This window comes from Nipponia nippon, unplaced genomic scaffold, assembly GCF_047370975.1.
Source record: "Nipponia nippon isolate SJK-2023a ecotype South Korea unplaced genomic scaffold, ASM4737097v1 scaffold_3, whole genome shotgun sequence".
Classification (NCBI taxonomy): domain Eukaryota; kingdom Metazoa; phylum Chordata; class Aves; order Pelecaniformes; family Threskiornithidae; genus Nipponia; species Nipponia nippon.
Genome location: NW_028262347.1, coordinates 63,754,225 through 63,780,911, shown reverse-complemented (window position 1 = coordinate 63,780,911; position 26,687 = coordinate 63,754,225). Strand labels below are relative to the sequence as shown.

At 38.5% G+C, this 26,687-nt stretch overlaps 1 protein-coding gene across 2 annotated transcripts in view; it reads left to right on the top strand.

Moving 5' to 3' along the window:
* TRIM24 (tripartite motif containing 24) overlaps positions 1 to 26,687 on the top strand; it is a 64,287-nt gene that overhangs the window by 21,372 nt on the left and 16,228 nt on the right. The window contains exons 2-11 of one of the 2 annotated variants that reach the window (XM_087765563.1): positions 4,001 to 4,119; positions 12,449 to 12,596; positions 14,937 to 15,069; positions 16,374 to 16,490; positions 17,652 to 17,766; positions 18,455 to 18,601; positions 18,831 to 18,938; positions 21,268 to 21,385; positions 25,623 to 25,888; positions 26,517 to 26,681. In XM_087765563.1, the coding sequence (XP_087621689.1) occupies positions 4,001 to 4,119; positions 12,449 to 12,596; positions 14,937 to 15,069; positions 16,374 to 16,490; positions 17,652 to 17,766; positions 18,455 to 18,601; positions 18,831 to 18,938; positions 21,268 to 21,385; positions 25,623 to 25,888; positions 26,517 to 26,681 (1,436 nt within the window). The remainder of the gene's footprint in view (positions 1 to 4,000; positions 4,120 to 12,448; positions 12,597 to 14,936; positions 15,070 to 16,373; positions 16,491 to 17,651; positions 17,767 to 18,454; positions 18,602 to 18,830; positions 18,939 to 21,267; positions 21,386 to 25,622; positions 25,889 to 26,516; positions 26,682 to 26,687) is intronic. The other variant, XM_087765564.1, reaches the window with a different exon arrangement.

The following is a 26,687-nucleotide window of genomic DNA, read 5'->3' as shown; positions in this document are numbered from 1 at the left end:
CTCTCCTTCTTCACTGACCTGGGTGTCTGCAGGGCTGTTTCTCTCACATTTTTCTTGCTCTCTCCCAGCTGCTGTTGCACAGCATTTTTTACCCTTTCTTAAACACATACAGAAGAGGCACCACCAGTATTGCTGATAGGTTCAGCTTTGGCCAGCAGTGGGTCCATCTTGGAGCTGGCTGGAATTGGCTCTGTCTGACATGGGGGCAGACCCTGGTGTCTTCTCACAGAGGACACACCTCTGCAGCTCCCCCTTGCCCCCCCCCCCCCCCCCCAACCTGGGCGTGTAGACCCAATGCACCACGTTACTAGACCAAATCTTATTCTAAAAGAGGACTCTGCACATGAAAAAATTTAAATGTTATGTGTCATCTTCAGAAACAGATACTGAACAAATCCAGTAACTTTCCTGCTCTTGTTCCCAGTATTTCTTGTTTATAACTCTGCAGCCTGGCCTTTACAGGCGTGTGCTCTTAGGGTTATGCTGATGTGTTTTGGGCTGTAAGCAACATAAATAACATGAACTGACTTAAATCCTGTCAGATCTGTGATAGCTGACAACTGTACAATTTGTGTCGGATGAATGGCTGAAAACTTTGCTTGGCCTATGTGTAGTTTTATCATTTTATACAAAAAGCTGCATTCTGTAACTACTATTGCAAAGTAAGATTTTACTTGAAAATTACTATTTCCAGATAAAACTTTAGTACTTAATTATGATAGGTAACCCTGATAACGTCAGTAGAAATGCTGGTGTTGAAACAGAGATATGTTTGTCCGTGAGCTTTGCTAAATTAGAGTGTGTGTCTTTACTTGAATATAATCAATGTTCTTTTTTTAACTGTGAATACATTGTTTTTGTATTTACCCGTGTTTTCCATTTAATTCCAAAATAGTCATTGTCTTTCCTCTTCTGCCTCTGTTTTCCTATAGGAAGCTCTGAATTCTGGGTTCATTGTCAACCATATTTTTCCTTCCCAGTAACTTAGTGTCTCTCTTAGTTATGTGGGTTCTGGTGAAGTGCCAGCTCCTCACCGTGTTCTGCAGGACTGCGTGGTGATTATACGATGCACTCCACTGTACTATTTGTTTACTGATAAGAAGCGCGGGTAGAAATCCCAGTGCTGATGTGCAGCATATCTGTGTGCGAGTGTCTCTTTGAGTTGGCTAGATTGAAGTTCTGAAATGAACCTGCATGAATTCGTTAGGTACTGTTATTTGCCATGACCCTTTTGTTTCAAAGGCAACACGCATGAAAAAACATGCAGAGAGCACTCAGCTTGCACCTTCCATTTCCCACTTGGGGAGTGGAGAGGAAAAGACCGCACATGGTTTATATTGTGCAGTATGTTACTGAAAGAGCCTTGGATACATTGAGAATAGTAGATAAGGACCCGAAAGTAATGCTGCCTGGCTAATTTGTGTTTTACATTTTGTCCCAAAAAGGCCTATGCGTGTAATAGTGTAACAGCTGTGTGTGTAACAGTGTAACCTGGCTACAACAGTTACATTGAGATCATGATATTAGGTGTTTTCACTTAAATCCATGGTCCTGAAGTTGATTAAACGTGGGTTAAAACCGATTTGTGTAGCAGTCATCAATCCAGGATTATAACAAAAGCAAACTTACCCACACACAGTTGCAGAAGAAAACCTCAACTTAAGGCTAGACGGCATAAGGAATTCTAGAAAAAGTTTCAAAAGGATTTTGAGAGGTTTGGGCAGTTTTCCTTTTCTCCTTCTCCCATCTCAGTCTAGAATTTTGAAGTCCTCTCTTGAACAGGTAGTTGGCAGTATTCTGTTGGTGAAAAGGCAAATGAAATGCTTGGTTTACGTTAGTATGTTTCCTAACTTGTCCCTTGCCCCTTCCTTGCCCGCCATGTTTTCAGTTGTAGCTAATTTATAAACTCAGCTTAATGCAACTGATCTGTTTCAGTGGTTCCATGTTTAATCTTCAGTGGCAGTGTTGGCCCCTTCCCATCCTTGTGCTGCTTCTTATGTTGCTTCAGCGTAAGCAGTAGTGCATTGGGTCAGAGAAGCAGATCGGGGGCTGAAGGTGAAGCTTGGGAGAGCAGGAGAAATACATCCATGGCTTGAATCAGTTTGCCAGTCTCATTCTCTGTCTATACCCTGCTCCCAAACACATGCAAAGACCAACTCAGTCACTTGTGCCGGCTCAGAGCACTGTGTTTTGTCAGGGTCAAGAATGAGCGGCGAGGGAACAGAGGGCGGTTTGTAATCGGCACTGTTGGAAAATGTGAAAAATAGTCTTTTTTAGCAAGTATGTAGCTTGAGAATTAGGAGATTTGTTCACTCTTGACTGTGGTAAATTGATTTGCTTAATAAAAGGAGAAATTCAGTACTTGGAGTTCCATTAACTACCTGACATACCAGAATTAGGTTTCTTAATTATCCTTCATGATGTGGTATAAAAAAGGTTACAAAAGTTTTAGCCAAAATGTAGGATGTGTATGTCAAAAGAAGCTGCACAAATATGTATTGAAATGCAGACCAGCAAAATGGCAATTACAATAAAACCAGGCTTAACAACCCTAACATAGCCTTTCAGATGAAGGTGAAATGCCTTGCACAGATGTGGAAAACTGCTGGCTAAACTTCCAGAATGAAGAGCTAATTTAGTAAAACTGGTAGACTTTTATTAGAGAACTGCTTTATAGTGGGTTGGCCAGTTAAATCTCTAGCATGTATTGGACGAATGTTATGAAAAAGTTACCTAAATCTTGTATGAAGCACTTACAGTAAGGAATGAAGTTCTTCTGTAGAAATTGAAATATTTAATAGTTTCTGTGCTTCTACATTTTATTGTAAAAGTGAAACAGGAACAGAATTAAGCCCATGCTGGTTTAGTTAAATATGCAAGTGCCTAATTATACACTGGTGTCAAATTCATTGGGTTAAACAATGCCTCTGGTCTTCTTTGAGGCCCTAAAGTCATGCCTCCTCTCAAATGGCAGCTGTAGGTCTAGAATCCATCTCAGTGGGCACTCACATGACTATTCTAGTGTAGGCTTTGCATGATGATTTCCATATCCCAAGTCATTATTTCAACCTAACTTAGTTTCAATTCCTTTCTTTTTTTGGTGGTAATGACTGATAATTTTCTTAAAACAAGATGTTAATGCCTAGCATTTTAGAGATTTTTCTTGGATGATAAACAAGCCTCAATGCTAATAAGACATTCTATTTTCTGCACCTAGGAAAGGTGTCTACTTTAAAAAGTTTATATAGATCTTTTCCATTTCAGACTGGTCTACTCACTGTCAAACCCCAAGTTTTGAACTTGACTTTGTCCTTTTTATTCTCTTGAGAAAACTATTAATTGTTTAATCCTTTGAGTTATTGGTTCTCAGCTCTTTCTTCCACCAGGAGTCTAAGTACATTACTGTCTTAGAATTGTTCCCCAGTGTGTCTTGCAGAGGAGAGGAGGGAGAGGACCTTGCTTATTTATTCCTATGTCTTTCTTGCTTGCTTTCCCTTGCTTAGTGTGAAGGCAGTCACAGTATTAATACAGGTCCATTTTTCCTGTATACAACTTGCCTCATTAATTTTGAATGTATTACTTTTCAGTTTCTTGCATTACATAGTTGGAAGTCAGTCATGTCACACTGCTGACGTCTATGTCTGTGTACGTAATATGTAATAAATGTTTTCTTGAATCCATTCTATAACAACAAATTGCTAATGGGAATACATTCCCTTTAGAGAAAAGGAGTTAATTTTCTATAAGATTAAGGCAAATTCTTTATAGGATTGAAACAAAAAGGTGCTTGACCTTGGTTGAAAGAATACATCATCAGGGAATAACAAGTGAAGGTTACTTCAGTGATAAATAAGAATTAGCTTCTTTTTCATCACACCTTATCACCAGGAAAGTATTAAAACATCCTTTCAAAGTATTTATCCTTACAAGCTGTCTCTGAAGTTGTTTGATATACCTTAAGTTGTGTGAGCATAATCAGATATTTTTTTTTCCCCCCCAGTCGGTGTTATCCGCTGTCCAATTTGTGGTCAGGAATGTGCAGAGAGACACATCATAGATAACTTTTTTGTGAAGGATACCACAGAGGTTCCCAGTAGCACAGTAGAGAAATCAAATCAGGTAAGTGCATTAACATGTAATCAAGTTAACACCTTTTGGATGTGTATGCATATCCTTGGCTTCTTGCTGTGTGGCCTTTTTGCTGTTCATATGTAGAAAAAGTCCAAGTACTTAGTCATGGGGTAGCTACTCTAGAAAATAAGTTAAAATCGATGAAAATGCATGTGAAGAAGGTGGTTGTCTTATTCTAAACTATTTTTAATTGTTGATATAAAATTTCATTGTGATAGCAAAAGATAAACGTAAGGAATAGGCATTAGAATGGGAATTTCTGCGCTTTGGTCAGGGCACTTGAAGTACTCTTTGAAGCAGAGACCTGAACAACACTACGTCAAAAGATCTCAATGTAAAATGGTACCCTCTAGTTAAATTGACTTTATTTTTCCTATCTCAGCACTGACAAAACATGGCACTAAATAGCTGCAATACAGTTACTGAGCAAGAGGCTCAAACTTCTAATTGGGGAAGGTGGTATGTTGTAGGGGTTTCTTGTTTGTTTTTCTTATGTAGGCTGCCTCTTCTTCCTTTTGCAATCAAATAATAACCATGTCATAAAACCAAAACCTGCTTATCTGGAAGGTTAGTAATACTGGGGTTTTTTCCTCATGATGGTTTTTCAGGAGGAAAGTACTAGTGTGGAAGCAGTTCCAAATGAATAATCAAATCACATCTGTGTAGAACCACAGTTTAGCAATATCTGCTATCAAAATATTGCATGTCTTCATTTTTAGCTAGTAAGAGAGTATCTCAAGTATCTCTCCACTCATAAACTTTTTATCAACCTGCAGGAACTTATTGTAAGTAATTCAGCCTCTTTATATGTTGCTGCATTGTTCATAGTAACAGTACAAAAAGGTTACTACGTCAATGTGACTTGCATTTTAACTCATCCTGTAACATTTGGATGGTGGTCTCCTTTTATTTTGAAAATGCTTCTTTTTTGCTTTCCTGTTTTAGGGACCTGTATCATTGGCTCTTGATGCATTTGTTTTGGGGGCAACCTCTTAGAGGTCCTTTATTGTGTAGTCTGCTTTTTTCAAATCTTAGCTGAGTTTTTTGCTTATGTATATGAATGGGTATGTCTCTCAGGAACAGAGGAAAGTACCCAGGCAGGTTTGTGATACCAGCTCGCTGACTATTAAAGGCATAAATGTTGTCATCATCTCTCAGGAAGAGGAATTAAATTGTGTTTGAGAAACCATTAAACTGTGTTCAGCTTATAAGGAATTTTGCAAATTGGATTTCTGAGAAATGATAGACCTGACCAGAAACTGAAATTTAGTTGGGAGTCTCTGGAAGTATAAGCAGTGTTCTCTTAATGAAGGACAGTTTGAAGTTTGCTTTTTTTGTGTTTGTGTGTGTGGGTTGGTTGGTTGGTTTGTTTTCGCCCTGGGTGTTGCAGGGAAACATCAGAGTTTTGGAGATGGTTGTGAGATTTACACAAAGTCTCTCAATACTCTACCAGCAAGATTGAGAAAATGAATAGTCCCTGTTGCATTGAAAATTTGATCATAATTTTTTTAGTGACTTTAAAATTAGGAAGAGAATCAAAATAACAAATAATTTTGTTATGCAGAAGCAGTCCTGAATTTTTTTTTTTTTGGACCTATGCCATAACCTCTGCTTAGTTACATAAGAAGTCCTCTAAGATATTGCTTTGGGGAGTGGTGATAGAAGAAGAACTATTTTTTCTGGGTTTAGTGATGAAGTTTGTTTTTTCTGTTGTTGTGTTTTTGTTTTGTTTTTTTTTTTTTTGTCTTCCCGTCCCTTCCCCCCCCCAAATATTTTCTGCTTTCTGTGAAAGTTAAGTGAGGAATTGAGGCATTTGAGACTTGGATAAGGAACTGAAAATTCAAGAAGGGTTCTTTATATTCTTGAGGTTGGTCATAATCATGTAAAATCAGGTGTACTTCGATGGATCGTAGGGTATCAAAAGTTGGAGTATCCACCAAACTTGGTGATGTTGGGATAAGTCAGGCACTTCCTTGGAATTGAGGGAGATGTCTTTTTTGTTTACCTTCTGATCTTGGGCTGCTGGAGACAGATACAGAGAAATTCCACATATTTCAGCAGCTGGTTTGGAATCATCCGTTACTGAGTGGTGTGAGCAGATTTCAGGGAGGTTCTTCAAAGCATTTGTGTTTCCTTAAGTTCCTTTCTCAGACATCTGTCTGACTCTTCCATTCCATATTTATTTCTCTCTCTCTCTAACAAAAACGAGCAGGCTTGCAGTTCAGAAAGCATGTCTGTTCTTCAGCTAAGTTCCCTGGCTGAACTCAGCATACTTTCTGCAGCAGTTGAAGGCAAACCAGCAGACTTTGCTGACCCAGCAGAGTAGTACATTCATGTGCTTTTCTGCTGACTTTTTTTTTTTTAAAATGGAGCTAGATGTTTTGTTAGATGCCTGCTAAGTGAGCATGTACCTTACCTCTTGGAAATGAACGATGTACAGTTCTGTTTTGTTTGAACAAATTTATTTTGATATGATAGTGAAGGTTGTTGGACATTCCTTTGTACTTTGACATTGGAACCATAAAAAAAAAAAAAGCTACACCATTCTACAAAGCTGTCTGTTGTGGAGCAGCAAAGTTAACTCAATAATAGTTAAACAGATCAGTGTCCTGTTGGGGAATATTATGATGTTTAAGGATGATACATCCTTCTAATCTGCCTGTCTTGTTTTGCCTTTGAAGGAGCAAAGAGAAAAGAAAGAAAAATTGCCAGTAGCAAGATGGGCAACAGATCAGAGGAATTAAAGTGGAAAAGATACCGAAACTTGTAGAAAATATTGGATCAGAGATCATCCAAATTCTGTCAAAAACTTTGGCTATTTTATAGAAATTTTCTACTGAGATGATTAGTTTGGCTTTGATAGTTTGGCAGCTTTAGCAGGATGTTTAAGAAATTAGAATTAAAGGCAAGCCATGGGTTCTGTGCAAGTGATGTTGTGGCTTAGAACCACTGGTCCGTACTAGCCTGTATATGTGTGTTGTCAGGAAGGACTGGTTTATTTCAATTCAAGAGACACTGCAAAAAAACCCATTCAAATTCAATGTTTGTTTTTTTCAGATTTAAAATAGTTTTTAGCATATTGAATTAAAACTGTAGGAGTGAACGGCATATCATGGAGCCTGGCATTGTGGAGTGAGAAAAATAACTGGAACTCATTAAATAAGTGCCAGCCATCTATCTAAAATCATGTTTACCTTACCTGAGCCTGATTTTGGCAGTTCAGTACTTACATAGCTGTGCTTTCTAGCAATTACTACTGAAAACTTCAGGAGCAAAAGAAGTAAGCATAAAGAAAGTGTAAAACTCCCTAGTATATGTTCCACAAGGGCTTTCCTGGCTAGCATTAAAGAGAACATTAAGGATTTTGTGCTGGCTATTAGCATAGGAAGCTTTCCAGAAGAAAAGAGACTAATGGGAAACGCAGTTGTGATCTTCCTGGAAGTAATCATTCCAGGTTGTGGGCAACTAGGGCATAAATACTTCAAAAGAGCCGATCCTTTATAATTTTTTTCACATTATGATTTATTGAAAGACTTGGCAAAATTATTGGATGCTGAAGAGAAGTTTGGAAATAAAAATTAATTATACTTCGTTCATAAGAGTGAGCAGAAAGGAGCTTCAAACCCAAGAGATGTTATGAAGCAAATGCTGAATTTGAATAAGACTAAAGGGTAGGCAAGTGAGGGAAATTTAGGAACTTAACAAAAGAAAATTGTTTAACATGTGTGCAAAGCCATGAAAGTAAAAATGAGAAGTGTGACATTGATGCAGAAGAGCAGATCATAATGATAACATTGATGTTGCTGCAGCATATTGAGCCTGTAGCACATTTTAGTCTAGGTCCTAATTCTCATAGCTTCTGTGTCCAAAAGAGAACATGTGTAAAAATATTTTTTGATAGTAAAAACACTTTCTGTATCTTTACCAGTTACTGACCTGAGAGTTTGAAATATTGTAGTAGGAACAAAGAACAGTTGGACTTTATGTGAGATATTCGGAATGTAGTAACAAAACAAGGTATGAGTTTAGATCTGATACTAGGTCTGGATACTAAGACAGCAAGTCTGACTGGCATAATAGAGCGATTAATTAGAACAATTTAGAACAAAAGGTTTCTCTCGTTTTGTATGGTGCCAGACTAGCCACTATGTATTCTTCCAAAGAACAACTAGTATGCTAAATAGCTTATCAAAGCTGTAGCTGTGGCCAAAGTGTCTTTGGAAGGCACTGATTTAGGGCGGTGGGTAACAGACTGACGAAAAGTCGCAATATGGTTTTGTTGTGCTTGGAAGAGAGGCATCTGTTGATGGGATGTTGGGGAAAGGAGGATATGTTGATGAGGGTTTATGCATTTTGAGGTATCAGCATGCGGTTCATATTTAGAATTACATACAGGCGAGAATGTCCCAAAAGACAGGTGCTGTCTTTGGTAATTTTGTACGTGCCAAGAGATCGATGGTTTTTAGATCCAATAGGAGAAACCATTGCATCTACACTGGTGAAGTTTGGAACGTTAGTTTGCTGAATATTCCTCTGGACTACTTTGCTCTCTTCCTTCAAAACTCTGAAACCTTTCCTTGCTTATTTAATCTCAGTATATTTGATTGGAAGAGTGGTTGGTTACTACAGTAGCTGAGAAGACAGCTCTCTTACCACAACTCTTGCATGTAAATCTGTCTTTAAGTAAATAAAGCTTTTACAGCAGAAAAAATAGTACTTACCTGCAACATGCTGAGTAATTTCAGCTTTCATTAAATTTGAATGAAGGCTGAATTAACACTTCCTGGGGTTATAAATTCTAAAACTAGTAACTGAATTAAATATAATTACAAGGAAAACTCAATTAAAAAAAATATCTGTCTAACCAGAATAAATACTTACAGGAAGACTTTTCTTTGAAATCACTGAAGCACTGCTTGTATGAGTCACAAAAATAAGAGTGAAATAAGTTTTAGGTTTTGTAAGAGTATAGCAAACATTTTAAGTAATTGTACTTCCATGTACTTTAGCTGTACGACTTTAATAACTGGGAGTTCTAGCAAAATCCAAGCTGTATCTGAAAATGCATATTTCAAGTAAGAACTGGGCAGAAGCAAATCTAGTTTCTACCTAGAAGGCATAGCTATTTTGACAGCATGAGTTATGAAGTCTATGAAAAATGTTAGAAATTTGTCTCTCTCCCACTTGGTGGCTTTGAAGAGTATAAAGTTGGTATACATATTTTTGGACTACAAAGGAGGAGTTTCAGTTCATTTGGCAGCACCTGATTATTGGTTATTGAATCAAAATCTTCATCTCATTCCAACTATAGCAAGTCAAACCAGTTGAGAAAACCTAAAGCATATTGAAAAAAGCAAATAGACAAAGATCTTGGAATCTAGGAGGAATGAATAACTTCTGAAATCCTTTGAACTTACTTAAAAGCCCTGGCACGTAGCAAGTTTATCTGCCTAAGTTTGCTAAAGGTGACCTGGAAAGGCTGTTGTGGGTTTTTTGTTGTTGTTCCCTTTTTTTTTTAAATTGAGTTCCTGCCATTTTCTTTTTTTTGTCTTTGTTTTTCTTCTTTGGCTTAAAGAATGCCTGAAACACTTTTTTATTGTTTTTTCCTTTGCTTATTTTGTTTTCACTGTTGGGTTTTTTACACTACAAAAATAAACATCCAATCTCTTATTCTTTATTCTAATTCGCAAAAACACCTATGGGTATCTGGGAGCATAGCATGATGATACCGCTCTGGCAACAAGACTGATTTGAAAACTTCTTTCTCATCCTGCAGTAGTCCACTGCCCAGTCAGCAGTGCTGATGTAACTGATCCTTGGGCTACAATGATGTAATCAATCCGGTTTTACACCACGGTCTTGCAGAGGGTTGCATTGGCACACCTGAGGAGGCAAAGGAGAAGGGAGGGAATTTCTTTCATGGGAGTTCCTGCCAGAGAAAATGTAACGTTGAAGTAATGCCTCAGTGACACTTGCTTGTTCTAAATTTTTTTTCAAGAAGCTGTGCTGATTCCTTAAGAATACTTCTTTTTTTTGCAAAATGTCATTGAAATTAAGGCTTAAGAGCAAGTAAAAATTGTCAATTTCCTGATTACAATTCACTTCCTTTAATTGCTTTACTTCCATTTTCTTGGCTTTTTTAATTATATTCTGACTTTGATATTTTTCCCTAGTCAACTAGTCTGGATAGGACTAGAATTTTTATTGTTAAGAAAAAAAGGGGAAGAAAAAGAAAAAACCAAGCAGAAGATAAAAAAATTTAAGAAGATTTTTAAAAACTAAACTTTCAGGCCTCCTTTTTGAAAAGAATCGGAAAAAGGGGCACAAGCCCAATTTTTTCTCCTTTGCAGGTCACCTTTAATGAAAAGGAACTGCTTCAAACTCCAAGTGACAACAAGAGGGGTCAACAACCCTTGCGTTGTAACTTCATTTCTCAGAAGATATTTGCTTTGAGAGGCAAGATGATCCAGAAGAATAAGCACAGCATTGGGAATCTGGAACTCCTATGTTCAAATTCCAGTTCTGTCAGTAACTTGCTTTGTGGCCTAAGGCAAGTTTTGTGCTAATCTTCCTCTTTTTCTTGAAGGGGAAACTGGGACATAGTTCTACATATATATTATCTATCTGCATAGGATATAAATATTTGCTTCCTCTTTAGCTTAATCTATATTTGTCTTGTGAGGGTGCAGAAGTTGATTTTTTTTTTTAATCAAACTGAAAACTAAACTAAAATATAAAATTTTCTCCTTGTTGCTTCTGCTAGCAGAATTCTATCAGTGGGATCTGTAGGATGTAGCAATCTTCAGATATCTTGAGGCTTTTGTTTGCAGCAGCGCTAGATGTTGATAGAAATGGATGGTGGTTACCTAAACAAATATCTGCATAAGCATGTTCATTATTTTTACCATGAAAAACTCCTTGAAGGTATGACTACAGAGGTATTGTAAAAGAGGAGTTAAAAATTAAATACTGTTATGAAATTGTGAAGTGGTGGTGTCCATCATTCATAGTTTCCAACCTGCTGTTCAAATTGTGAGTCCATAGGAATTTTTTCTTGTGCATATATTGACTCTATGCAGAGAGGTTTTGGTCTGCTATTAGATTTGTTTTCCTTAATTAATTTTTTTTCTAGATCTCTTGGATGTAGTCCAAAGAGCCCCAGGAATTAACAGGCCACAGTTTGAAAATTATTATGCACTGGTTGCAAATCTGGTCTAGGGTAGCTTTACTGATAAGCTTAACTGGAATGGTATCTTTAAGTGGCGATGCAGAGATTCCTGAGAAGAACCCTGCTGTTCAATACTGCGTGTACTTCCTGAAACTCTAAGCAGGTGAACAGAAACTAAGATTAAAGCTTCTGTGTCAACTGGAGGCTTCTCAAATCAGAGCAGTTCTAAAATCAGATGGTGGTGTCTTCAGTAAATATTTCACAAGAGCATATTGTATATAGTAAACATTATATGGCTTCTAAGTGTGCAGTGTCAGGCAGAAAGTAATCGTTTGACTTTTATCATGTCAGGTAAAGGTTTTAGAGTAACACTGATAAAACGACCACTTTCTTTGAAAAGTCACATTCAATTACTTCTATGCAGTTATTTACAGCATTGCTGTACGTCGTGGTTTAACCTCAGTTGGCAACGAAGCACCACGCAGCCGCTCACTCACCCTCCCCTCCACCGGTGGGAATGGGGAGAGAATCAGAAGGACAAAACTAAGAAAACTCGTGGGTTGAGATAAGAACAGTTTAATAATTGAAATGAAATATTGTCATAATAATAATGATGATGATGATGATGTAATGAAAAGGAAAACAACAAAAAGCGGGAGAGAAACAAAACCCAGGAAAAACAAGTGATGCAACTGCTCACCACCTTCCGACCGACGCCCAGCCGGTCCCCAAGCAGCGATAACTGTGCCCCGACCAACTCCCCTCAGTTTATATACTAAGCGTTACATCATATGGTATGGAATAGCCCTTTGGCCAGTTTGAGTCACCTGTCCTGGCTATGCTCCCGCCCACCTCCTCGCTGGCAGAGCATGGGAAACTGAAAAGTCCTTGACTTAGTATAAGCACTACTTAGCAACAACTAAAACATCGGTGTGTTATCACATTATTCTCATGCTAAATCCAAAACACAGCACTATACCAGCTATTAGGAGGAAAATTAACTCTATCCCAGCTGAAACTAGGACACTGTACCTCAGGCAGTTTTCTCATTTCACAGTTTTTGGAAAACTGTAGAAGTGCACTGATTGTATATGAACAATGGCTTGTTCCGTATCTATTTTAAAAGCTACCTTTTCTTCCTCACATCAGGTCTGCACAAGCTGTGAAGACAATGCAGAAGCTCATGGTTTTTGTGTGGAATGTGTAGAATGGTTGTGCAAGACCTGCATCAGAGCTCACCAGAGGGTTAAGTTCACAAAGGATCATACAGTAAGACAGAAAGAGGAAGTATCTCCAGGTAACACCCTTGATTTATAATTTCACAAAGAATGTGTGTCTGCACTGGAAAACTGTATTAGACTACCACATTTCTTTTTAAAGTGATAAATTTCAAAAATTGTATTCCTTAATCCTAGTAAATGTAAAAGGACAGATTCATTATGATATAACCCTTTGGGTGCATATGAATTAGTGGAACTATGTTATTTTTCTGCTTGGTAATGCGTATGTTTTAATAGTTTCCTGCCTCCCAGTTGCTTATTTCAGTTTCATTGCTGAAGGCTGCAACCATTTGAACCAATTCTGGTGTTTCCTTGGCTGCTCTCCATCTAAGTGGATCTCTTAAATGATCCAGATAACAAAAGAGAAAACTTTAAGTATTAGATGCATTAGAACGTAGCTACTGAAAAGGGAGACTTTGTCATGGCTGGGGCTGTGATAGCCGTTTTTCTGTCAAGTTTTTCTGTCAGATATGCTGCATAGTAGTAAGAAACCCTACAGACTGGTATTTCATATGATTTTTATGCAAAGTGTTTTAAACCAATAAATACATACAGATTTTATCTTTCACCTGGAATGATTGCAAATTATTGTCTAGACTTTAGAGATCAGCTGCAGAAAATACTTCTTTATGCATTTGGCTCTTCTAGTTTTTCTAGAGGTCTACCAAATGGTTTATATGAACTTCATGGTTGTAGCAAAAAGAGTGCTAATAGATTATATTTTTTCAGCACTCTGATAATAAAGCATGCTCTGTTAGCAATAAAGCGTGCCAGAATTCACATTCTAGCTAAGTATATTTTAAGTTTGAAATGTTTTGCCTTAGAAATTAAAGGGAAGTACGTTATGAATTGGAGGGAGTTTCCTCAGTAGGATCTATGATAATTCAGGTTGGAAGGGACCTCAGGAGATCATCTAGTCCAGCCTCCTGCTTAAAGCAGTCAGCTATGAGATCAGATCAAGTTGCTCAGCGTTTTATCCATTTGGGCCTTGAGAATGAACAACGATGGACGTGGTGTACAGTACAGCCTCTCTGAGTGTACAGTACAGCCTCTCTGAAAAATCTTGACTATTCTCATGGTAAAAAAGGTTGTACTTTTATTCATTGAAAACCTCTTTTGTTTCAGTTTATGCCCATTGTGTCTGGTCTTTTAGTGACATTGTAGGACAATTATAAAAATAATAGGATGCTGACAAACATTCTACTGGTTCTAATAAGTCCATTCGACTTGCATGATTTATCTTGTAAAGATATCAATGATTATATATTATTATAAATAAATGTATTATATATTTATTTTCATTCCACCATATCCAGTACTGTGAATTTTATATATAATGCAGGCTTTTACTTTTGTAATCTTTATTGCTCAAAGGGTAGCTTCCAGTGTGATACTTTGGAGATATACACTATATTCTGCATCCCACCTTCAGATGTGGTTAATCAGAAGTGAGTACTGAGTGTACTTTCAGGGGAGGACAAAAGTAGTAGGTAAAAGTGTCTGACCATTATGCTGAACATGATTTGGTGATAGGAATGCTCTCTGTGCATTCAGGTCTCCCTGGAGTCTGATGGTCACTTTCAAAGAATTTTGACTGAAGGATACAGATCTGAAAATAACTTCTTCCAGGTTTCATGAAAATAAGTAAACGAATGGGTATGGAAGAGACCTTATTGATCTGCAGTGAAGGATGGGCTGCAGTGTGAAGCCAGTTTTCACTACAGGCCATATAATGCTCATGAACTCAGTGTCCAGCCTAACTCATAAGAAATTAGGCTTTGTCGTTAAATTATTTAAAGAACAGATTTCATTTCTATCATCTCGTGGTGTTTCCTATGCCCTTTGGTATTTGCTCACTAGAAACTGAAGTGAGACCTCTCACCCATTTAGAATGGGGTCCTGAAGGGACATTAGTAACTTCTGGTTATTATATTCTGTATGTTTTACATTTTTGAATGCCTGTGTCTTGATATCTTCAAACCCCTTTTCACCCATTTGACAGAAGACAGAGCAACGAACTAAGTCAGCAATCTCCTCATTTCCATTTGAGAAAGGAACTTGCTGGTTGTGCAATGTCTTTTGCAACTGCAACAGTACTGGCTACTCCTTTTGTAGATAGTTTTGTGTGGCCTTAATAAGTTATGGTAAAACAGGTTCTAGACATTTTCTGTGAGAGAGGGTGTTAGCTCCGTGCTTGATCAAGAGTGAGACATTGCAGTTTGAGCTTACAGCTGTTCTATTCTTGATTAGGTACACAATTCTAGGATCTAGGTGAGGAATATGGTAAGGAAAAACAGGAGAATGCAAACCTTTAATCATTTCAAGAGACTGGACTGACATCTCCCTTTCTTCAACAGAGGCAGTTGGTGTGACCAGTCAGCGACCTGTGTTTTGCCCTTACCACAAAAAGGAGCAGTTGAAGTTGTATTGTGAAACCTGTGACAAGTTGACCTGCCGAGACTGTCAGTTATTAGAACACAAAGAGCACAGGTATCGAAACAAAGTACAGGTTTTATACTACTCACTTATAGGAAGATAGCTTGAAGTTGATTGTAGCTCTAGCTGTATGGAGTACAGTCAGGTGAAAAAAGCGCAAAATAAAATTTTCTGCTCAGAAATGAAGCCAACAAATAAACAGAGATTGTATCCAAAAGAGTGTGGCTGATAAGTGTGTGATAGTTTAGAATAAAACCTAATTCTTCCAGTTTTTCATCTGGTGACTTAAGCACGAGACCTTTCTTTACTGTCAAGTTATTTGGAAAGAATTTGTTGCTATGCAGCTCTTCAGAGAGTTCTTAGAAAGCACAAGGGCTGTGTTATGCAACTGTACACTTATGTGTAATTTCTCCATTTGTCCTTCAACAAGATGATTATATAATGTAATATTACCAAACAATTTCAGAACAGAGCACATGGGTATTTTTCTGTGAAGAGCCCTTTAAAAGGAAGAGTAAACCTAAAGTTTGGCTACACTGGACTTTGAAAATACTATTTAGAACATTCAGATCTTTGGGTTGCTGTACTGTGGTTATCTCTTACTGGCCACAGAAACTGAAAAGCAGGATTACATACAGCTTCTGAGTACAAGGCAATAATCTTGCTGGCTAACGCATACAGTAACGGTCTGGGACAGATGTACTCTTAGGTTAAATATTAATATGCTCACTATACCTGATGCAACTACTCAAAGAACTTGCTTGCCTGACCAGGTGAACATCAGTAGGTGGAGAAGTGTTGGCCACTGTTGCTCCTTGGACAGGCTAAACCTTGCTGTTGCAAAGCTGCAGTCTTCCTCTTCAATTCTTCTTTTCTTAGGATTCATATCCCTTTCAGAATGAGCCACCTCTTTTTTTTTCCTCAAATTGTTGATGATTTCGGTTCCTTGATTTAAAATGTTGCTGACTTCTAATGACTCAGAGATCTCTCCTTTCTTCTGTTTCTACATCCTTATCTTGCATGAAGCTTACATGCACTTTTACTTACAAAATGCTGGCTACAGCACAACATTATTTTTTCTTTTGCTAAAATTGGTCTATGGTCATGCAGTATCCCTTCATATTTATAAAAATAATAATTCTCAAAACATAACATAAAAATTACAGGAAATATCCTGTAAATTCAAGTATACTATAGATAAAATATGTCAGCATTTGCTGACGTATACTTCATGAGGACAGTTAAATTCTGAACTTGAGCAGCAGTTTAATTAAAGAAGTCTTTTGTAAGGCACTCTGCTTTTTAGCAAGCGTCTCACACCTTTTGTGTGTGTAAATACACACTGTTATTTACTACAGGTACCAGTTTATAGAAGAAGCTTTTCAAAACCAGAAAGTGATCATTGAGACACTAATCACCAAATTGATGGAGAAGACTAAGTACATAAAGTATACAGGGAAGCAGATCCAAAACAGGTATGTATCAGATTTTGAGGTTAAAACTGACACAGAGGGCAACTTTATATACACTGTAATTTCTTGAAATGTTTAGTGCATTTTGTACCTCTCTCCTTTTATCCTTCCAGAAAGAGAAATTCTAAAATCATCAGTTTGCCATAGTGACTGTTGCCAGTTTAACGTGCTTGGTTGTGTTAGGTAACTCTTCTGCTCAGCCTGTTGACTTAATGGGCAGCAATAGCTTGGGTGCAACAAAACAGCTTATGCAATAAAGGCTGTAGAAGGCAGTCTTATATTCTTCCCCACCATCAGCACACTTATTTTCTTAGTGTAGATCCCTCTTAGAAAGCGAAAGGTTATGACTCATGTTTTCATAATGCTGGTGACACATATTTGAAGATTTATGTAATAGTTTTATGCTTGGAGCTTTGTTCACTCGGTACTACAAACCTAGGAGAAAAATAGATCTGTAAAATGTGTGCTGCAGCAGGCCTTTGTAACTGCTCCTTCAGCAGAGTTCAAAGGCAGTACCCAGGAAGATTCAACGTGGTACCGGATGCTGAGTGCCACTTGAACTCTTCCTCTCTCTTTGCCTGTCTCTGAGGATGGTGGAGATGGAAGAAACCAGCAGACACCCTTCTCTTTTGCTGCATCTGAGTGGTTATTCTCCCTTGCATCTTAGCAGTGGTGGTTTTCACGATATAAGATTATTCTTTGCTGGTACGAGTTTGAACACTATTGTTGAAATAGGTAAATTAGAAAATCTATTTATTGTTTTTGTTTCTGGAGTGCCGTTCCACCTTAGATGGAAATTAGACTTAAACAGTTTTGATTGCCAGGGAGTGTTGCAGAAATGTGCCAGACAATTAAAAATCAAGAATTGCAATTACAACGAGCATTTGATTTTTATCAGCGGCAGATGTCAGTGATTTTACAGACTTACGGCATCAGAATTTGCCACCAGTTAATTAATTTTATCATAGGTCACTAGTACCTGCTCTTTCTATTTCTCCCAGTAATTTTCCTGACTATAAGTATCTGATGGTATATGTATTAATTGCTACATATGATCAAGAAATATTGTAGTCTCAGCAACAGAGTAGAGGGGGTTTTTTTATACTGTTTGGATGGTGGGTTTGTGAGCTAAAGAACATGATTTTCTATACTGTCTACTTACAGAATTCTTGAAGTGAATCAGAATCAAAAGCAGGTGGAACAGGATATTAAAGTTGCCATATTTACACTGATGGTAGAAATAAACAAAAAGGGAAAAGCTCTGCTGCATCAGTTGGAGGTAATTTAATTTCTATCGTAAGAAACAAAAATGTCAGTACTTTTTTTGTGTGGATTCACATTAAAATAAAACCATTTCTAGCATTAGCCACCTGTGTGTGTCCTATTGCAATTCCAAAGTGGAGAGCTGTCCCACACAAGCTGTTTGAGCAAGTGGGTTTGGGGTGGGGAGGGGAGGAGGGTTTGTTTTTTGGGGGGGGGTGTTGTTTTGTTTGTAATTATTATCTGTGTTCCCTGCTTTGTGAATCAGGCCTGTCTCTGAGCCCAGTTTCTTTCTCCATGCTTTTGCAAGTCATAATTCTACACGTCATGCATGAAAAGTCTTTCCCTCAGAGTTTTTCATAAATTCAGCAATCTAATAGCAAATCAAAGGAGAGATTTGCCTGGAATGTATACCTGGAAAAATATTACCTCCAATTGTATTTTAAAAAGTGTGTGTGTGTGTATAGAGAGGCACACATAAATATGAAAATGTGTCATAAGAGAAAATGGGAATCTGCACAGAAAGTCCTGATATCTTGAATAAATGTATACTGACTTTTCTGTTTGATAGCTGCAGTCAGGGGGCAGGGGTGCTTTTTAGAAGAGCAAAGTGAAACCACTTGATCATTGTGAATTACAAATATGAAAGCTAATGCCCGTTAACTGTAAATTGAAGCCTTTGACTGGAACTGCTTTTCTACTTGCAGACTCTGGCAAAAGAGCATCGGATGAAACTTCTGCAGCAACAACAGGAAGTGGCCGGTCTCTCAAAACAGCTGGAACATGTCATGAATTTTTCCAAATGGGCAGTTTCCAGTGGGAGCAGCACAGCACTACTCTACAGCAAACGCTTGGTAAGGTTAGGAAGATAGCTCTCTCCATTTACTTAGAGGCTATAGTTAAGGCGGATACGGACACACACGCTTGTCAATAATACTAGGGAATTAGACTTTTTAATGACTTTCTACTACTTTCTGGAATATTTGTATTTAATTTTTCATGGTTTTCTCTTAAACATAAATACAGAATGTTTCTAATAATTTAGCTCTCTGGTCATGATTCTCTCCTGTTACACTACCACAGAATTGTTGCAGATCTGCAGAAGTGGGAACAACTCCTTTTCTCTGGAGTGAAAACCATAAAGCCATGAAACGCTGGGAAAATTGTTGTGTGTCCTACATCATCATTGAGGTTCTTTTCAGTACTTGTTACAGCTTCTGAGTTCAGAGAAAGATGGTATTTATATATCATAGTGCCTGATATCCAGCATTTGAATGTAAAAATTAATGTATTGCTTTGTTCTGTCGGACTCATCTTCCATTAGAAGTCTTCAAAAATTGGTAAAAATGAAACTAAGGCTTTTGCTTGTCCATGCAAACAGTTATGAAGCTAAATATTTCAATCCTATAGTGGCACTTAAGATCTGAGTGCATGTGGTCTCACTAAGCTGACTGCTCATGATGAACAGAAATCCTAAAAAACTTGAAATAACAAACAAACAAAAAGCTTAACATGATTTGTCCAGAGGTTACTACACTGTACTAGCATGATGACAGAAGTCTGTGACAATGTTGAGGAAAGATGGCTAGATCCTTTTTTTCCAGTTCCTATAATTGGATCACAAAGTTTTTTCTTTATTTCCTCATTACTTAGTTGAGAACCTACTGGGGGGTTTTGTGGGGGGTTTTTTGTTTGGTTTTGGGTTTGTTTTTGGTGGTGGTGGGTTTTTGGGTTTTTGCTACCCATTAAAATGCTGCAGGCTATAGCAGATAGTGGAATATTAATGGGTTTTATTAACTTACTTCAAGTAGTTAAATTCATTTGGCCTGCCTTATACTGCCTCAGCAAGTAATATTTTTTAATCGAGTAGAGAAAAAGGGCATCAAACTGAGTCATGTTGTTTATAATTGCTTAGTGTTGCCACAGACTTCTGCTATATGAGTAAAAAAGCAAGTTATGTTGCAGGTGTCTTAATCTTATAAACATTATGCAGTTGAAGAAAAAGACCATCTAGCCCATAAAGCCTCAGGAAATATTTTTCAAAAGAACAGATAAGCTTTAGACTCCTGATTTTTTGCTGAAAGTTGGTGTTATTTGGGAGTTGTAGCTAACCTGTCTGTGGACATCTGGAAAATCTGTTCCTGAACAGTGATGGAGCATGGGAGACTTCTGCTCCAACATATCCAACCACTTGAAACTAGGAGGGAGAAATGCCCAGCAGACTTAAATGTAAGAGGTACAGCTGGGAGGCAATGTCTGTACTTCAGGGAAATAGCACACTAAACAGTTTGCAGGAAGACATCAGTTTCCCAGCCTAGTCATCTGGCACAAACAAAACACTGGTAGCTACCACTGTTACTGACTGGAGGTAACTAGTCTAGTCATGAGTTTATCTACAACATATGTGCGTGCACAGTAAGAAATATATGGAGCAAACTATGACAAGAACTGTGTGCAACCAGTATTGGTGACAGGACAAAAGACTTGAATTTCTATAGTGTAGTATACTTGATTCTGGTAGCGTACACAGAAATCCTAGGAAATCTATATTCAAAATAGTAGCGCACTTAAAATTTTCCATGGTGATTAAAAGAATTAAGTCTTGATAAATGTTTTTTGTCTCTGGTGTAAAACTGACCTGCCTAAAATTGAAAGAAAAAACTTGTAAACTGGAAGCTCTTATAAAATTCCTGTGTAAAAGATAACTAGTATCATTTTAAACAGGTAAGATGATTTTGCCAACTATGTCTCTTGAACTTTTCCAGGAAATAATATATTATTCAAGAAAAATAAGTGTTGAACTCTTAAGTTTTTTCTGTTTTCTGCTGCGTGTTATTCTAAAATTAATGCCTGTGTTAGATATTTCTAGTGAAACAACCGCAAGAAAATATTTTCTTTCTAGGAGCTAGATATATACTGAGCATTTGATAGAGTATCCTGCTTGTGTACTGTAATCATAGTCCAGTTCTTTGGAACCAAGGAGTTTTCAAAGACAAAGTTTATAAAATCTGTTCTTTGGCTCTCTGAAGAAAACTTAAATTTGTTACAAAGGAAAATTCCCTGTGATGATACTTGTTGCCAAAAGGATGTGATAGTTTTCTTTGAAAGAACAATGAATGGGGTAACATAGGTTTGGGGGGAAAAAAAAACCAACAGTGGTTATGTGAATCTGTACTTTGCTTGCAAGTAGTTCAAGTCATTGAATGTAATGACCAAGTTTGTGGAAGGATATGTATTTTGACAGGGGAGAAGAATTAATTTTTTTTAGGCTGTAGTTGATTGCTTTTTAAAACTACTTTAGGAATAAGGGCAAGATATTAAGAATACCTCTTTTATTTGTAGCTTGGACAAATTCTCTGTCTTTCATCTCAATTCTCTAGGGTCTTGTTCATGGTTGATTTGTTGTTGTTTTTGGGGGGGACTTGGAGGTTTTCTTTTTGTTTTTTTTGAAGACTTTTTATGCTGTTCAGATACATGGCTCTGGCCTCAGAGAAAAAAATCTTGTTTTGTTCCATTCTAGATTACATATCGACTACGATATCTTCTCCGAGCAAGGTGTGATGCTTCACCAGTGACTAACAATACCATCCAGTTTCACTGTGATCCTAGCTTCTGGGCTCAAAATATTTTCAATCTAGGTATGATAAAGTTTTATTAGCCCTTTAGCATCTTGATCCCATTTTGAAAACAGCTTTCGTTTTGTGAAGATAAATAACCTTTTCACTATTAATTTCTTGATTTAGTTTGTTAGATTTACTTCCTTACCTGTAGAAGACATTTAAAGTGCGTTGTATGGGAAAAAGTATTATTTATGAATATTTATGGTAAGGTATTAAAACAAACTTACCTTGCTTGAATGGTGTATGTGATGGTGAAAATAGCAGCTTTCAGTTTCCTGGGCAATACACATGCCTTCTGGCTTCTGAAACAAGGAACGCAATCTATAACCCTACTTCACATCCTAAGAAAGGGTTCCAGAAGTCAGTCTCATTCTGCATCTTCCAGACCTTTCTTCTGCTTCAGTCCCATCTTCCCAAGCTGAAACTCATAGCAGTAGCATAATATGTTCAAAAACCCCCATTTGCTGCCTTGTCATGCTGAACAATAAGCCTTGGAGAGCTGAGATGAAGAGAAAGGGAGAAAGCCAAAGAAAAACAGAACAACAGGCAAGAGAACACTACTTTTTGACAGTTGTCTGGCTTTTAGATTGTCTTCCCTGAAGTTGTGGGGTGGAATTCAGGAGAAAGCATGCTTTTAACAGAGTTGTAAATGTACTTCATCTTCATTAACCCAATAGATTTTGATCTAGTTTCCATTTCCCCTGCCGGCCCCTGCCTGCCGGCAGCATTTCCCCTGCATACTGGCAGCATTTCCCCTGCCAGCCCCTGCCTGCCAGTGGCATTTCCCCTGCTGGACCCTGCCTGCCGGCAGTATTTCCCTTGCCAGCCTCTGCCTGCTGGCAGCATGTCCCCAGCTGGAGCCTGCCTGCCAACGGCATTTCCCCAGCTGGCGCCTGCCTGCTGGTGGCATTCCCTTACCTGCTGGTGGCATTTCCCCAGCCAGAGCCTGCCTGCCACTGGCATTTTCCCTGCCAGTCCCTGCCTGCCAGTGGCATTTCCCCTGCATACCGGCGGCATTTCCCCTGTCGGCCCCTGCCTGCTGGCGGCATTTCCCATGCCTGCCAACGGCATTTCCCCAGCCGAAGCCTGCCTGCCAGTGGCATTTCCCCAGCCAGAGCCTGCCTGCCAGCATCATTTTCCCTGCTGGCGCCTGCTGGCTGGCGGCATTTCCCCTGCTTGCCAGCAGCATTTCCCCAGTGGGAGCCTGCCTGCTGGCGGCATTTCCCTAGCCGGCGCCTGCCTGCCAGTGGCATTTCCCCTGCCTGCTGGTGGCATTTCCCCAGCCGAAGCCTGGCTGCTGGTGGCATTTCCCCTGCCGGCCCTTCCTGCCGGTGGCATTTCCCCTGCACACTGGCGGCATTTCCCCTGCCGGAGCCTGCCTGCCGGCGGCATTTCCCCAGCTGGACCCTGCCTGCCGATGGCATGTCTTCTGCCAGCCCCTGCCTGCCAGTAGCATTTCCCCTGCATAATGGTGGCATTTCCCCTGCTAGCCCCTGCCTGCTGGCAGCGTTTCCCTTGCCTTTATGTTTGGTCTGGTACATTTTTTGTCTCGTCCTTGCATTTTTTCTTACATCTATATGTTGCTAGGGTTTTATGATACTGGTGAATCCCAGAACCTGGAAGCTTTGCGGGTAGCCTGCTTGTGTGGTTGCCTGAAAGCCCGAGTTTAATGATGATAAGCATCCTAGTAACTCATCATCTTAGGAGCAGGAATTAAAGCTTAGAGGTCTTTTTAGGATTTTGACTGCTGACATGCTTCCTTCCTCTCTCTGCTGTTAGCTTGATCGGCATTTTTTTTCTTTCTGTCATGTGCTGAATGTTTTGCAAGATACCTGTGGGACCTTTTCTGCCTTTTATCAAAAAGTGCAGAGCGCTCTACAAATGTACAGAGAGGTGCAAATATATGTTTCTCTACAAAGGCAGAGAAAGAAAGTGGTATGGCAGTGCTTTATGGCGAACAAGCTCCTTTCCCCACACACCAGGACACTGGATAGTAGCAGGGAAATTCTCCAAGTTCCTTCTTTGTAAATAATTTTCTTTGGGAAAGGAATCAAAAGTGAATCTCTTGTTTCCAGAAACGAACTGTCAAGCTGTGTGGTGATAACTCTGAACTGCTGGTAAACTGAGATGATGCTTGTCAAGAGAGGCTTTTTCTTGTGTTTGGTTTTGGGGCTCTTTTTTGTTTATTCATATAATGGGCTGCTGAAACATGTTCCTTTAACTTCTGAAAAGTGCTACAATAGAAATGGCACCTGTATAGATCAGCATAGGAGTCCTTGTAACAGTTTATCTATTTAAGTGATAGATAAAACCACATCACGTTTATCTATCTGGTTTCAGAAATCACAACCTTTAGGCTGTTACATTTATGATCACACATGTTCGGTTTTTTTGTAGATAAACCAGATTTAAGAACCACTGAAGGAAAAATAAAATAAAGTCTGAGTAAAGAAACAAGTTACTTTGGGAATGGCTTGAATTCTAGGCAGGCTGCATGTTGCTGACAGTGTGATAGCATCTGTACACTAATAGGATAGCTCTCTTATGGATTTCAGAATGTATTTAAGAAAAACAAATACAACATTTAAAGTGTTTTAATTGCAAAAATTGTATGATAACCCATGGTTTTCTAGAATAATGGAAGGGAATCATTCTCTGTAGTACCTTCGGATAAGTAGCTTTGTACCACAGATGTTAAGTCTGGAAAGACTTTTGAAGATGTAATTAGACTTGGAGAGAACAGAATGAAAATGCGGTATGGGTTTGACAGTTGATTGTAGCATAGTCAATACCATTCTTTGTCAAGGTAATTCCTTTTCTAGAGAAAGAAAATAAAACAGATCTATTTTGACTGTAGTGAAATATTTCATACAGCTGTATATGGAAAACTTACTCATTTGCATTTTTCTCTGCTCACTTTATGGGAAACATTGACTAGACCTGTTACAGGCTTAATAAAGGGTATTAGGCAATAGATTGGTAGTTTTTTTCAATTTTGTTTAGCATGTTTAATATTTTTGTTAATGGCTGATGTGGTAGAATCATAATTAAAATGTATGCAACAACAAAATTACCAAGTGTCAATATGAAAATAGTATTGTTGACGTTAGCTTTTTGCCCTGCTCTGCATTACAGTATGTTGGCTGGCCTAGACTCCCTCTGTGCCTGTGTCTAGATAGGAGACTAGAATGATGCTACTTGCATAGCTTCTCAGCTCTTGGGATGAAAAAGAGGAATATAAAATGCAAGAAGTTTCCTCCTCCTTCAGATAATCTCCTGCAAAATGATCCAGGCTAGACCGCACAGAATCCACAGAGACCGATGGATATGAGGAGAGAAGTGGCAGAGGGTGATTTCAAGTAACAGCGATTGTCAAACTGTCATGTGGTGTACCCACCTCATGAGGTGAACTCTCCTGGGAAGCAGCCCTAAATCTCTGGGAGAGAAGGGAGAATGAGGTGTCTACCTCCCACTTGTATTGAAAAGCTGTTGTGCAACCCTCTGCAGATCACTGGAATTTTTTAACTCTCGGTCTTGGACCATAACTTTCCCTACTTCACTGTATTTTAAACAAAGGAAGTGTCTTTGTCTTTTCCTGGTCAAAGAGTGTGCTATTCCCTTGAATCAAATCAAACTCTGTTCTAGTTGGAATTCATGTTTCTTGGATGAGGTAGCCAGAATTTTACATGAGAGTTTCCTGTAATCACACTATGTATCTCTTCAGATAAAATCTCTCACCCAGCATTAATCTCTAAATGTTACCTGTCTAGTCAAATTTCCTTCTAAGTCAGTGGAGAAAGATAAAACATCTCCTGGAGGTGCCCATCACATCCTAGAATTGGTGGTATGTAGCAACTGAGGGTATCATTTGAGTTTTCCATGATGTTGACTCAGAGGCCAGAAAGGATCACAATACCTTAAAGTTTTATGATACAGTTAAATCTTTTTTTCAGATGATTGGATCAGGATCCTCTTTCCCATTGAAAGTTTGCTCCCTTGCTCTTCTGGAGAGGCCAGGACACCTTCCTAGGAGAACCCACCATATAGAGGAGGCTGCAGCACAAGACAGTTTGCTATAAAATGCAACCTTTTTCTTTCCAGGGAAACAAAGAAAATAAAGAGAGTCCTTTATCTCACCTTTATCTGCTCTTTATATTACCATAATGAACAATGACTGCATGGTATAAAAGGAAAAATAGCATTTCTGCTAACTGCAATATTTTGGTATTAATTTTATTTATTTTGTTTAAACTAGGTTCTTTGGTAATTGAAGATAAAGAAACCCCACCACATATGCCCAAGAGCCCTGTGATGGAAACAAACTTACAGCCACCAGGCAGCTTACCTTCAAACCAGCTATCTAAGTTCCCAACGCAGATTAGCTTAGCTCAGCTCCGACTCCAGCACATGCAGCAACAGGTCATGGCTCAGAGACAGCAAGCTCAACGCAGAGCAGGTCCAGTAGGTGTACCAAATCCAAGAATGCCAGGAGCCATGCAGCAACCTCCTGCTTCTCATCAGGTAAGTTATGGCTGTTTCCAGAGAAGACTCTTTTTTTCCATGGCACTGAAGGAGAAAGTAAAGAAAGATAAAAGAAAGAAATTACGTCTAGATACATAACTTCACATAGCTTCATCTTTAGGACATGGCTAGGTAAAAGGGTTAGGGAACATTTTCTTTACTGAGAATTGAATGGGCATTTTAAACTTGTCTGGCAAAATGTGTGGTAGCACTCAGCCTATTTTTATTCATTAAAAAAGAAATCATATGGTATCCAACCATATATAGTGCTGAGCTACATATTTTGTATTTTTGCCAAATGATTAAAAAGTGAATCTGTCATTAATTTTTTCCAAGGCTTTTTTGTGTAAAACTCTGTGGTTCTTCCATATAACTTTCAAAGTTGGAACTCTCACTGGCTTTGTGATGTATGTGCGTTTATTATATCAGAATAATTCAAAACTGTCTACTAGGTTTTGTTTTTAACATTGAAAATCAATGTGTTGTGTGATCATTCAGATAAATGGTGTGGTACTATTTGCATCTAATTTTTTAAGAGTTTCAGAAGTTTAAAAGGGCCACTTGGTAAAAATTTCTGGAACATTGAATAGATGTCACCTAACTTGCAGAGTTGTTTGTTTTCATGCAGGCACCTCCACGCTTGATCCATTTTCAGAATCATAGCCCCAAGACCAATGGTTCAGCTCTTCCTGCACAACAGATGAGATTTCCCCAAAATCAGAACCTACCAAGGCAAGCAATAAAGCCCAACCCATTGCAAATGGCATTCTTGGCACAGCAAGCTATAAAACAGGTAGAG